This window comes from Kogia breviceps, chromosome 2 (genome assembly GCF_026419965.1).
Source record: "Kogia breviceps isolate mKogBre1 chromosome 2, mKogBre1 haplotype 1, whole genome shotgun sequence".
Classification (NCBI taxonomy): Eukaryota; Metazoa; Chordata; class Mammalia; order Artiodactyla; family Physeteridae; genus Kogia; species Kogia breviceps.
The window spans coordinates 168,048,247-168,062,942 of NC_081311.1; the positions used below are offsets into that span (position 1 = coordinate 168,048,247).

At 34.9% G+C, this 14,696-nt stretch overlaps 1 protein-coding gene across 1 annotated transcript in view; it reads right to left on the reverse strand.

The window, feature by feature from the left end:
* LOC131750426 (cation channel sperm-associated targeting subunit tau) overlaps nucleotides 1-14,696 on the reverse strand; it is a 51,437-nt gene that overhangs the window by 1,360 nt on the left and 35,381 nt on the right. The window contains exons 5-6 of the mRNA XM_067023311.1: nucleotides 6,198-6,272; nucleotides 1,550-5,113 (exon numbers count right to left, since the gene is read on the reverse strand). Of these exons, the coding sequence (XP_066879412.1) occupies nucleotides 1,550-5,113; nucleotides 6,198-6,272 (3,639 nt within the window). The remainder of the gene's footprint in view (nucleotides 1-1,549; nucleotides 5,114-6,197; nucleotides 6,273-14,696) is intronic.

The following is a 14,696-nucleotide window of genomic DNA, read 5'->3' on the forward strand; positions in this document are numbered from 1 at the left end:
AGAGTGACAGCAGAAGGGCACGGAGACCCACACCACTGGTTATTTTTCTGGAAGCTCCTACAACTCAATTTCCCTGTCTTCTACTTTGATTGCTTTGGGAGATTTCCTGGATTTTAGAGAATCAAATGAGCGAGTCTTTCTGATGATCTGAAAAATGCCCTCTTACCACTCAGTTCTCTGTTGTCAATTTTACTAGAGAGAAAAGTTTAGGTACTGTTGGTTTGACAGAGGGAAATAAATATAACTATCTCCCTTATCCATTCTTAGGATAAAGGTTCTGAGATCCTATATGATCCCATACCATATAACATAAACACAATCTCTTAATTTTGTTTGGAAGAGTGATAATAAAGATTCCACTTATCTGAGGGAACTTCAGAAAGTCTTTGCTTTTCAAAAACTATGAACCCATCTTTTACTTCCTTTTCCTCATCTGTACACACACACACACACACACACATTATTAAATTACTGAATTTAGAAAACAGAAATCCAAAGTTGAGAGTATATTGATAATATTTACCCTGCTACACGTTTGCTTTACCATTTACTAGAGGTAATCATTTGCTTTGCTGTGGAAAACAAATTCAAAGCAACTATTCTGAAATTAGATCTATTTTCTCATTCAAAGATAGTTATGCACATCAAATTATCAATATAATATCATTTTAGAATTTGTGAGTTTTCCCAACTGTGGGTCATGCCTATCTATATATGCTAATAGAGAAGAGCAGTGTTCCAGAAAATTAAAATAAGCCCCTTCCATTCCTAGAGATTTTAACTTTGCTTTTGAATGGTTTATATAACATCTAGTAGCAGATTTACCTTCCTAATTGTTTTATGTTAATATTAAAAATAGATTTGAATTGCCATGTTTCTCAGCAGATGGCAGAGGGGTGGTGATGAAAGAGAAAAGAGTAGAAGCTAAATTAAAATTGTACAATTCGTAATTCAAGAGATTGTAAATTTTGCATATCTCTAAGGCTTAGCAGAATAACTGGCACATAATATGAACTTAGTTTATTTGTTTACTGAAACAAAGATAATTCAGCGATCTGCAAAAAGACTATATATTTATAATTATATCTGCATGAAAAGACAATCCCAGCCTTTCTGTAGTATACAGCCACTGCCAATGGTTGTTCAGGTTGTGCCTGCACAACAGCCCCTGGCTGAGGGGTCGGTCAGGGCTGAAATAGCCAGTCTTCCATAGACAGAGCTGTGTACACTGTCCAGGCTGTGTCAGCCAGTAGAGTTGGCCTGGAGGAAAGAATGCTTTTTTCCTAATTCGTGATCTAGAGGGGGGGGGTCCCCTTTATCTATTTTACATAAAGGCACTAAGGGTGTTAACATTCCCTTGATTTTCTGATTGCCTTTTGAATGAGGTGAGGTGATATTTGAATGTCAGAAGAATTTTTAAAATGTGGAGGTCTGTTTATCTTGGGGCAGTTAAGGTTACATACATACTTGCATGCAGACACATATACTCTAGATTATCTACAGAACTTTGCCAAATACAGAAATAAAAGACTTAGAAAAACATTATTACGTGTATAGTTCTTCTTGTAGTCCAATGAAGCAATGCCCTTGGAACAGATTTTCTTAGAAGAATTCCTGTGGTGGGCAGTGTGGTTGGTAATATACTAACCATCTTGTTAAATGACTTTTTTTGTTTGCTGACATGGTCTCTTTCTTTTTGAACCCTGGGCTTTAGATTTTCTCTCTTTAGTACTTCTGGGAAGAGGGATGGTTTTGAGTTTTTCTCAGCTATCAAAACTTTATATTTAAGCAATTGTGATTCAGGGACCTTGGCACATTTTTTGTTGTGAAGTTTGTTTCGTTTTATATAAAGGGTTTGTATTTCTTCTTTGTAATGTGCAAATGTTACTAAATGTTGTTTTCTATAATTGTTATTATTTCCTTTCAATCTCTGATGATACTGGTCTTCTAATTTTGATTTCTCTCCAGCTTCTGCATTGAGGCAAGTTAGAGTATTACTTTGCCTGGAAGGAAAAGTGAGTTTGTTTACGTATTCCTCACCTTCATTTGGCATCTTGCAATTAGGAATTCTTGGATACGGTGACAGTACTGCTTCAGGTTTTTCCTGTACTATCAATTTATAGGTGTTATTGTGCTCCTTTTTGTCAAGGGACTTCATTTTCAGTGTCTTTTCAAAGCAAGCATTTGATTGAGTTATTTTTGATTTACCACTCCAACTATGTGGGTCGTGTATCTCTGTTTTAAAATCACAGTTCTCTGCTTGAGCAAACTGCATGAAAACGTGTTCTTTCCTTTGTTTCTTAGGCATTGTATCTGTAAGTCTTTCTGATGACTTATTTACTGGAATTGCCTGGGTATTTTTGTTGGAACAATGTTGTACTTTAATTAAACTCAATATTTTCGCTTCCTTAGGATAGTATCTTTTCTGTTCCTGAGTTATTGATGGACTTTCTTTAATATTCTCTAAGGAAAAATGTTCCTTTTCTTCCTTTTTGGTCAACTCTGTTTCTACAAGTTTATCTTCAGAAACCTTTTGTAAAGTGGTTTTCTGAGCAATTTTTGAATATTTATTTTGCTTTTCTGAATGGTCCTCCACAAACTGATTTTCATCTCTTAAGGACAAATCTGGCTTTATAAATTTTAATGGTGTGAAAGTAGAATTAACCAAATTTATATGCCGGCTTATCCCCTCTAATTGCCTTTCTGTGATTAGTCCTGATTTTGACAGTTTTTCTATAAAAAGACTCTGGAGGTGTTTGCTTAAATCAGCTTTTAGATCTAAGAGTTCAATTTCTGATAAAGCTATAAGATAGTTTTGTAGAGATTTACTTAAGGGATATTTCATGTTTATTTCAAGCCCACTACCAAAACTCCCTCTTGCAATATCTTGTCCTAACTCATGAAAAGATACTGAGGCACTTTTAGCTCTTAGAGAAGATACATTTGAGTGTATAGGCTCAGGTTCTGCGTCTTTAAATAAACTGTTGTCTGAAAGGTTTTTTAGGAAATAGTTTTGGAGAATTTCATTTAAAAAAGATCTTAGCTTTATTTCCAAATGTTTATCTGTGAAATGATGATTAAAATTATTTACAAAAGACAGGATTTCTTTTACAGTTTCTGAATATTTCTCCAGAAAAATATTTTGTCCTTTTGGTTCTACTTTCTCATTCATCACATACAGATTTTGATAGATTTTTGGTAAGTCCTCCTTGGTGATATGTCCTGATTCTGAAAGCCTTTCTACAAGGTAATGCTGGATATGTTTACTTAATTCAGATTTTAAATTTTTTATTTCTGACTCTGAGAGTTCTTCTAGAAATACACGCAGCTTTGGATTCAAAATAGGTTTTCTGTCCAATTTGTCTACTTTATCAAAGTTCTCTTTGATTTCTTCAAGGTCTTCTGTCTGACTTGGAAAAGGATGTTCAATTAGTCTTTCTTTTTCTGGTTGTCTGCTTTTAGACTGACTATATTTGAAAAACACATTAAATATGTTTTTCAAAAAGGATTTTAACATTATTACATCAGAGTTATTAAGTTTACCCATTAGTGCATTACTTAAATTTTCTAAAGTAGAACTTAGATCATTTTCTTCTCTATCAAGCCTTTGACCATTACTTGGCAAATCTGTTTTTTTATCTGGTGTCGACTGATATTTTGAATCTTGTGGGGATCTATTTTGGCCTTTGTCTATGAATTCAACTCCATTAAAAGATGTGGTTTCTTTGTGAACTATGGGTATATTCTGCTCTGAAAGAGGTTCTGTTTTGCTTCTGATTTCTGAATAATACTCTGTGGAATCCTTTGGCTTTTCTTCAGCAAAAGCTGTCTCTGTATACAGCAAAAAGCTCTTCTGGTATTCTTTATCTAATTCTGTCACTTTGAGTATCCCCGATTCTAAAAGAGTATCTACAGGAAATGCTTGTATTATCTGGCTTATAACAGATTTGGCCGGCAGAAATTCTATTTCATTATTGTTTTCTTCATAGTGAACTAGAACATTGCAAGGCGAACTCTCCCAAGCTGTGGGTAATTGACTCTGCGAGTTTATCTGTGTCTCACTCGATTCTTTCACTCCTATCCCCAACTCTGAGACGATTGGTGCAGTGAATATTTGCTTTATAACATAATCATATACAAGGCTATTCAAATCTGGTTTGGAGCTAGATACTTCACTGTTTAAATGTATCTTTTTGAAACTACTCTTTTTTTTAATTGGAGAATCTATCTCAGCAGCCTCTAAGTGTTTTTCAGAGACAGGTTCCTTTTCTACCCCTGAAGAATTTCCTGGTCCACCTTCTGAAAGTGAATCTGAGGGAATATCTTTAATTATTTGATTTAAAAGAGACTCTGAATTTAAAATGTCTCCTTCTGAAAGCCAGCCATTTAAATCTTGAATTTTTTCAAATACTTTGCCTTCCAAACTACTTGGTCGTTCATCATGAAGAGCCAGAAGTGGAGAACTATGACTTTTCTTTCTTGCTTCTGTGTCCATAGAAACTTCAGGTGTAGAAAATAATCTATCTGAAAGGTCTTGCACATTTTTACTTAAAATTAACTTGAGCATCATTGATTGTTTTAAATTTTCTATGTGGGAAGTAAGACTTAATGATTTTGAGAGGCAACATTTATTTACATTTACTTTTCCAGTCATTGATGATTCTCCCTCAAAGTTTGGTAAAGATACATTTGGTAGCCTTTCCTGTAACTTATTCTTAGTGTCTAAAGTCTTTGTTGTGGCGATACTAGGATGATGGGCTAAATTATTCTTAGTGTCTAAAGTCTTTATTGTGATGATACCTGGATCATGGACTAACTTATTCTTAGGGTCTGAAGTCTTTAGTGCGGTGATACCAGGATCACTGGCTAACTTATTCTTAGTGTCTAAACCCTTTATTGCGATGATATAAAGATTATGGGGCCAGGTTTTATTAGCAGGGCTTGCAGTTTTTGAATGTGTTGGGTAAGGAGGATCTTGGTCTTCATGCTCTACAACCTCGGCACTTAAAATATTTCTACATTTGAACATATCTTGGTCTTTCCTTTTTTTGACTGACATTTTGTTGTTTATATTCTTTAGAAAAGGATCAAAACCGTTCTTGATGTTGAATTTCTGGAACTGTAATATTTAAAAAAAAAAAAGGTAAGAAATTCTGAAGCATTTGTTTTAAATTTATAATAAAATTTTTAGTAATTCTCTTTGAGCAATCTGCCAATTTATCTATTCATCTTCCTACCTTCTACAAAGAGAAAACCAACTTTAATTATTTTAAAATATTTGAAATTGGAATAATAATGAGAATTTTAATGCAAATTTTTCAAATTCCTAATTCTGATACTATGTTGTGTACAAGAGCTTTTTGCTACCTGGAATATTTTTAAACACTTAAAAGGCACTCATCAATAGTTTGTTTAAGAACTCGATTTCCAGGGTTAGCTCCATTTGCTTAGACAAAGGCTAACATCAAGATCTAAGTCCTATCCATATAAATATTTTAGTAGCAATGTGGGTAATTTTTTTTAATGCAAAGCAAGTAGTAGATATTCCATTAAAAGTATCATAAATATTCTCTAAAGAGTGACTTAGGAACACAGATCATCTGCCTTTAAATCTGAGAGTTTTAACAATGATGATGAGTTCTACCTAGTCCTTAGCATGTTACAGTAGAAACTTGCTTTTTGATAAATATTATATAGGCCTCAGAAATGGTAGAGAACAGTACAAAAAATTCTCAGTTACAGTGAAATGTCAGTGTAATAGCCATAGGCAGTTTTGTAAGCTCTGGGATTAGGCTATTCTATTATTGAAATAGCCTAGAAAATGAAGTCTCTTATTCAAACTTTTTGTTCATACAACTTCTCTATTCAATTAAAAAAAGCAAAACGTGAAATAATCAGCCTAGTATTTGTTTTAGTTCATATGGTTTTCAAATGCTAATTGATACCCAGGTGACAGCATAAGAATCCCTGTTTTTTTTGTTTTGTTTTGTTTTTTGAGAAATACAGATTCCCAGGCTCCATTTCCAAACTGAGATTCATTAGGTCAGAGGTGGGACCTGGGAATATGTATTTTTGTAAAGATAGGTGAGTGTTTCAACTGGGTAGTCTGGCTTTGGAACCACTGAACTACATAAAGTATTAGAGAAACCTAGTATTTAAGTATAATTGATATTGGGATAAGAAAATTCAGTACTCACCTGATATTTTGGTTTGAATTCTATATATTCTGGTTTGAAAGATGGTGAAATGTATTCTTTTGGTGAAAAAGCCACCTTATGAAAAGAGAAGTCTTAATTTTAGACTGCTTGTAATGAGAGGATATTTCCCAAAATAATTTTATTCATTCAATAGTTATTAAAGATATTAAACATTTAAATAACTAAATATTTTTCTCATAACTACCATAATTTGCCTATAATCAAAAGAAATTTATATCAGAAATATATATAATCTTAGCTTCCCTGACACCATAATATTCACCCTATTGAATGTGTAAAATCAAAATAATGCTCAGCAACTTTAAGCAGAAACAAAAGTGGAAAAGAAAACAGAACTGTTAGAACAAATGTAATCTAATTTTAAAAGGTTGTGAAATGCTTTAGATAAGAAATAGCATCTGATATTACACTGAGATAGCATTTTCAATGACTCTCAAGCTGTAATTGTTAAATGGGTACTTACTGCCTAAGGAAACACTTCCGTACTAAATCAAGGTGTATAGGAACAATTACAGAACCACTGACTTTTTAGAGATGGATGACACTTTAGAGATAATAAAGTCCTACTCTTTGTTTTACACAAAAATCTGCAGTTGAAATTATTGCCCTAAATTACCAGATGATTAGTAGCCTAAATCCTAGGCATCCTAAATTTTCATCTGATGCTTCTACTACCACACAATCAAGACTGCAGTGAAAGACAATGGTGCTTTGAAAACATCATAATGTTTAGAGAAAACTTGATACAATCTCTTTGCAGCACACTTAGTACTATAAACCACTTTCCTACACATTGTCTCCTTTAGTTTGTAAGGGGTTCATTATATATCAAGTTAGTTAAAATAATTCAATGAATGAGCTTTCATAAGAAATACTTTTGGTTTAAGTGTCATTAATTTTAAGCAGTTAATAACATGACTTTATTCTTAAATCTTCAGCAGCTTCCCACATTTTGTTATTCATTGACCTCACACACTGACTCTAAATAATTTCTGCAAGTATCTCAGTATTCCCCACTATAGTTTCTCTCCAGGAAAATGTGTCTAACTCTGAATTCTAGAAATATATCTCATACTTTTCCACACCTGTTCCTTTGCTCATTTTGTTTTTCTTTGTCTGAATTTTCTAAAATCTCCCTTAAAAACAGTTTAAATTCTAACATTTGAAAGTTTATTGCCTTAAATGAATTTACTAGAAAATTAAAATTAAAAATAAATGAAATATGTATGTCAAGGAAGTGGAAGAAAAAGTAGAAGAAAAAAATATGATCTCATTTTTGTAAAACACACAAAACAAATAAATAAAAACTCCCCCCTAATATAAGCATGGAAAAATATATGAAAAAATACAAAATGTTGACATCGTTTTCTCAAGGGAGTAACTCTGGAGGAGAGGAAAGAGGATGCAATTAACTTTTACTCTGTTTAACTCTGTGTTATTGATTAGATGAACATACAATACTTTTGTTAGTTAAAAAATCCAGGATAGTTATATGAGAGGGAAATGATCAGGATGCTAGAAAAGGACAAAAAAAGAAGCCAATACAGGAGCTTCAAGATGGTAGACTGAACATGTGCATTTACTTTCTCCTACCACCCAAAGTTCCAGTAAATTAACAGAAAATAATATTTCCAAAAGAAAAATCTGTTGACAAATTGAAATTATAATGGAGTAATCATGGTTCAGGCATACAAAAACAGAGTCAGGTGGCCATTGAGGATCTTGCCTCAGATAAGATCTGGTCTCATTCAGTGGTCTCTGCACCATTGAAAACCTGAACTTTCTCTGCACTGTACCAGACCCAAGGACACCACTAGCAGTATTCAGAACAACACCTGCCAGCTGTAAACTTATGGTCTTAAGGTCTCTCCTTGTAATTATGCAACCATTTCAGACCCCAACCAATCCTTACTTAACAAGCACCCTTACTTCTTGGCTGCTCCAATCATAATTTTGATAAACAACTCGTGTAACTAAATGTAACCTTGCAGTTTTTGCCTTTATAAAGTCTCCCCCACTTTGTAGTCCAGTGGAACATAATTCAAGTGCTTGAATATGTGTCTCCCAGGCTGCAGTCCTAACAAACCTCAAATAAACACCTTTTATTTCAATCAGGTCTCCATTTCTGAAATTTTGGTTAACAAATCCCATTGGAATACTGGAAATCAGTCAGGTAACACACCAAGATCCAGAAAGTTAAGAAAGTTTGGAAAATAGGAAAGTAGATGGATTGACTTAATGGAAAACCCCCATCAAGAAAACCAGAGCTTTGGGACTTCCCTGGTGGCACAGTGGTTAATAATCCGCCTGCCAATGCAGGGGACACGGGTTCAAGTCCTGCTCCAGGAAGATCCCACATGCTGCAGAGCAACTAAGCCCGGGTGCCACAACTACTGAGCCTGTGCTCTAGAGCCCACGTGAGCCCGCGTGCCACAACTACTGAAGCCTGTGCCTGTGCGTCTAGAGTCCATGCTCTGCAACAAGAGAAGCCACCGCAATGAGAAGCCCGGCACTGCAACGAAGCATAGCCCTTGCTCGCCATAACTAGAGAAAGCCAGCGCGCAGCAACAAAGACACAATGCAGCCAAAAATAAATAAAAAGAAAAAATAAAGAAAGAAAACCAGAGCTTTAAATAACAGAAATCAGGTAGGCCTGAGAAGCAATAAATTCAAGGTCAACATATACAAAGAGAATCAGATGATGGTGCAATTGTCATAGTATTAATTAAAAAGCTGCATTTGGAACAGCTGGATCACTTGGACCCTTCTTCATCACTGTTCTCTTTCTCAGTGCAAACAGAGCATACATTGCTGGCAGCATTGTCTTTCCCCAATCACTCACCAAACACCAAAACAAGCAAGACCAAAACGGCTCTCTGAGAAAATGTGCAATCTGCCTAGGTGGGGACCCTGTATGAGTTTTGAGCCTTGGCAGAGCTGCAGAGCAGAGCTTACAGCCACTCACATTTTCACATCAGATAACTGAAGGGGGATAAAAATGAAGGAAAGAAAGTTTTATTCAGGAGAGAAATACACTGGTTCTTTGGAAATGTTGTAGGGTCTCCAGCCATCCTGCCTACCCTCTTCCATCCCCATATACCCTCCAGGGAACCTGGCCTGTCACACAGAGAATACCTATACAACCAACATATTCCTTCATTCACAAATATAAAGTGAGCCAACAAAGCTCATCAGATATAAGGAAAATCAGTACATGTAAGTGAAGGATCAATAAGAGTAAACAGAACTAACCCCAGAGTAAATAGAGCTATTTCTGAGGAATGTAGGGGGAGGACGACCCTTGGAAAAGATTCTAAGTAGTATCTTCAGAAATATCTAAAAGGGTATTGATTTCCACTTAGCTATATAATAGGTTTGTCAAGTTTAATGTATACATAATAGGATTCTAGATTACCACCCTGCTCCCCTCCCCCCTCAAAAAAACCACAAAACCTTGGCTTTTCTCTGTTTTTCCTCATCTCAGGTAATGGTGCTACCATCTACTGAATTATTAGACCAGAAACCTATCTGGTCTAATAATGACCTAGTGACCTAGTGTCACCCTATCTCTCCTCCTTCTTCTTTTCATATATAACCCAGCATTAAGTTCTGTGGCTACTGGCTTCAAAGTATATCAAGTATCCAATCATATCCGACCACCACCTACTACCACTGTAGCACAAGCAACCATCATCTCTTCCCAACAATAGTCTCTTAACTAGTCTCTTGCTCCCTGTGACAGAGAATGAGAGTTACTTTCCCAAAATACATATTATCTCAAGAACCTCAATTTTTTTAGGGGCAAAAACCCTTACTCAAAAAGCTGCATCTTCCAGCCTCCTTTAAAAGACCAGGAGTGGCCATGTGACAAGGTTCTGGTCACCTACATATAACTGGAAGTTGTCGGGAGAAGCTTCTGACAGAATATCTTAAAACAGAGGCAGACTGAGCTGACAGGTACTTAATTGACCTTTATTCCTTTCCTTCTTCCTGCCTGGAATAGATTGTGATTCCTGGAAGTACAGAGTCCACTTTGTGTTACTGTACACTGACATGAATATGCTGAAGATAGATTCCAGAAAGAAAAGACATGTGAGTCCATGATGACATCATGAAACCACTGCACCATTATATAAGGCAGTGTTTCTAAATTTTTGTTACTCACAGATAAATATAATTCTTAACTGATCAACAACTTCCACACATACTGTCTATTCTTCCACATTGGAATGAAGCTAGAAATCAATAATATTAGGAAACTGGAAAAATCACAAATATGAAGAAATTTAACACAGTAGCAACAAATACACCCAGTGTACAGAGATGATTTATAAATATCATTCTCCAGTAAAATAACCAGGACTCCATGTAGAAATTATTGATTCTAGGACTGGGGTAAGAAGAATACAGTATAAGCCTGGAACATCTTATAGAACTAAAAAGTATGAAAGTGCTCAAAAAACAAAACAAAAGGGCTTCCCTGGTGGTGCAGTGGTTGAGAGTCCGCCTGCCGATGCAGAGGACACGGGTTCTGCCCCGGTCCGGGAAGATCCCACATGGCGCGGAGCGGCTGGGCCCGTGAGCCATGGCCACTGAGCCTGTGCGTCCGGAGCCCGTGCTCCACAACGGGAGAGGCCACAACAGTGAGAGGCCCGCGTATCGCAAAAAACAAAACAAAACATAAGGGTGCGTGTATCTTTCTGAAATACAGTTTTGTCTGGGTATATGCCCAGGAGTGGGATTGCTGGATCATATGGTAATTCTATTTTTAGTTTTCTAAGGAAACTCCATACTGTTTGCCATAGTGTCTGCACCAACTTACATTCCCACCAACAGTGTAGGAGGGTTCCCTTTACTCCACACCCTCTCCAGCATTTGTTTTTTGTAGACTTTTTAATGATGGCCATTCTGACCGGTGTAGGGTGGTACCTCACTGCAGTTTTGATTTTCATTTCTCTAATAATTAGTGATGTTGAGCATCTTTTCATGTGCCTACTGGCCATCTGTATGTCTTCTTTAAAAGAGATGAGATATTAATGCCAAAACTGTGCTTAATTTGTCCTTTAAGTGGAAATTCCATATAATGTTGATTTCATACACTAAATTCTATTATTTAAAAAAGTATTGACTTTTCACACTTATACTTTCTTTCACACTCATTCTATTATTTAATTTTATTTTTAACATATTCCTTATGAAAACAACATTATACAAAGACTTGTCTTAATATTTTTATTTTTTTAAATTAAATTAAATTAATTTTTTATTATTTTTTTGGCTTCGCCCTGCAGCATGCGGGATCTTAGTTCCCCGACCAGGGATCGAACCCGTGCCCCCTGCAGCAGAAGCGTGGAGTCTTAACCACTGGACAAACAGGCAAGTCCCTCTTAATATTTTTATATCAAACTACATGGTCATCCTTGTTGCCACAGAGGCAGAGGGTCAAGTTTGCCCACTACACCAAGGACTGAGGATATTATCCTCAAGAAGGGATACTGACAGACAAAAACATGTTAACTATGTGAACAATTAATAAATAGCGTTGAGGTAATCATCTATCCACTTCAGCAAAATTATCAATAGATCTTTACCTCATACCAAAAAAATTAAGTATAAATGGATGAAATATTTAAATATAAAAAAGTATACATAGAAAAACAGCTAGGAGAATGCTGACATAATCTTGGAGAGGGGAAGGATAATCTAAACAAGATATAAACTAACAGGCACAAGGAAAAGTGGCCAGATTTGACCACATAAACAGTTCAAATTTCTATAAGAACTCTGAAGAAGTAAAAAAAAATGCAGATAACAAACAACATAGATAACAAAGCATTTTTAATCAAAATACCTAAAGCATTTTCACACATAAATAAACACACAACCAAATTTGTAAATATGAGCAGAGATTATAAACAGTCAAATAACAGAAATACAAATGGATAATAAGCACATGAAAACTGTTCACTCATTAATTCTCAGGAAAATGCAAATCAATAGAATATCATTTTTGTGCATCAAATTAACAAAAACAAAAATGACCTGGCTGTGAGATAATAGATATTTTCCTACATTTTGGGTGCAAATGCAAGTAAGTAAGTCTGGTTTAAAAGATAATCTGGTAGTATCTATCAAAAGTAAATATGCTCATGTACTTTGATCCAACAATTCTGCTTCTCATATTTATCCTATAATATACTTGTATAGGTGAATAAAGATAATACTTACCATTTAGCAAGTGACTATTATGTTCCAAACCCTTTAAAATTCTTTGAAATAGATGATAGTATAATCATTTTGCGATGAGAAAACTGAAAGTTAGATGTAAATTGCCCAAAGTTATGTGACCATGGTAGTGGAAGAATCTGGATTTGAACCTAGATATTTCTTACTGTAAAATCCAAGCTCTTTTTCCTATATTCTAATTTCCTATTCCTAATTCTCTTACCATCAACAAACACTGCTTTTCATTGGTAGATGAAATTAAATTCCCCACCCCCCTACCTTTCTTTCACCCTGACCTTTGGGGAAATGATTTAGCATCCTGTCATTGTCAGGGTTTAAATAGAAACTTATTAAGCTATATCTTGAAAATCTAAATTTATGAAGGGGCTCTAAAAATGTGAAGGAACTATTGAAAGACTGTCACCTGAATCAGCTATGAGTTGAAAGAGACGTTAGTCCTTTCCAATTCAGATTAGCACTCTAGAAGTTTGTCTCAAAATACTGCATTTCTTTAACACACTGTCTACCTTGGTTCATAAAAAACTCTTCTTTTAACTTCAAACTTCAAAGTTTATTTTACCGTAGATTCTGAAGATTTTGTGACTTGTTTATGAAGCAGTTAGCTTAGACTTTTAGGAATTTGTTCTAGAACTCTGATATGTCTTCAATTTATAAGCCTGTTGCCCTAGGTGATAGATTCTTTCAACATTCTAAGTCTGTTGATTTTATGTAACCTATGTTTTATGGGTTACCCACTGAATTTATCTTGTTCAACTTAATTTAGTTTTATCTGTCATATACAGGTCTGGCTACCACCCTTAAGAAAAATATTTAAGGTAAGTTTTCTTTTTCTTTATTTAAAAAAAATTAAACCCTTGACCATTACCTTTTATCCAGTTTCCCTCAACAGTAACATCTTGCAAATCTATGTAATATCAATATCACAACCAGGATATTGACATTGTAGAGTTAAGATGCAGACATTTTCACAAGGATCCCTAATGTCCTTTTAGAGTCACACCCATTTCTTTCCTGTCTCCACCTCCTACTTAATGCCTGGCAACCACTAACTTGTTCTACATTTATAATTTTGTAATTTCAAGAATTTCATATAAATGAAGTCATATAGCATATAACATTTGGGGATTGGCTTTTTTTCACTCAGCATAATTCTCTGGAAATTCATCCAGGTTGTTGTATGTATCAAAGTTCCTTTGTATCGTTGAGTATTATTCCATGGCATGGAGGTAGCACAGTTTATTTAGCTGTTCACCAATTAAAGACCATTTGTGTTGTTTCCACTTTTTGGCTACTATGAATAAGGCTGCTATAAATATTTGTGTTCATGGTGTTTTTGTGTGTGTGATCATAAGACTTAATCTTTCTGGGATAAATGCCCAAGAGTATAATTGTTGGGTTACATGGCAGTTGTATATTTAGTTTTTTGAGAAACTACCAAACTGTTTTCAGGAGTGGTTATAAAATTTAAAATTCCCATCAGCAATTTCTCTACATTTCACCAGCACTTAAGTTTATTATTGTTTTTTATTTTAGGTAAGAGACTTAGGTCAAGGTTTGGTTTTGTTTGCCCATGGATGTGCAATAGCTCCAGCACTACTTCTTAAAAAGGCTATCATTCCTCCATTAAATTGCTTTTGCATCATTGTCAAAAATCAGTTGGGCATACTTTTGTGGGTCTGTTTCAGGCATGTCTATTCTGTTCCATTGATCTTTGTGTCTCTCTCTCCTCTAATACCACACTATCTTGACTCTTGGTTATTGTAGCTTGATTACTGTACCTCGTAGGCCTTATTTAGGTAAAGTGATTCCTCCCATTTTCTTCTTTTTAAAGATGATTTTAGCTATTCTAGGACCTGTGCCTTTCTATACACATTTTAGAATGATCTTGTCTATATTTACAAGGAGCTGGTATTTAGATAGAAATTACATTAAATCTATAGGTCAATCTGGGGAGAACTGACATCTTTACTATGTTGTTTTCCAATTAATGAATATGGTATGTCTATTTATTTAGGTCTTTGACTTCTTCCATCAACATTTTGTGATTTTTATCATCTAGATCCTGTACATGTTTTGTTAGATTTAAAAGTATTTAGTTTTCTTTGGAATTACTATAAATGTTATTGTGTTTAAAATTTTTGTTTCCACATGTTCATGTTAGTATGTAGAAATGCTGCTGATTTTTAAAAATTGAAGTATAGTTGATTTACAATGTTGTGTTAGTTTCAGGTG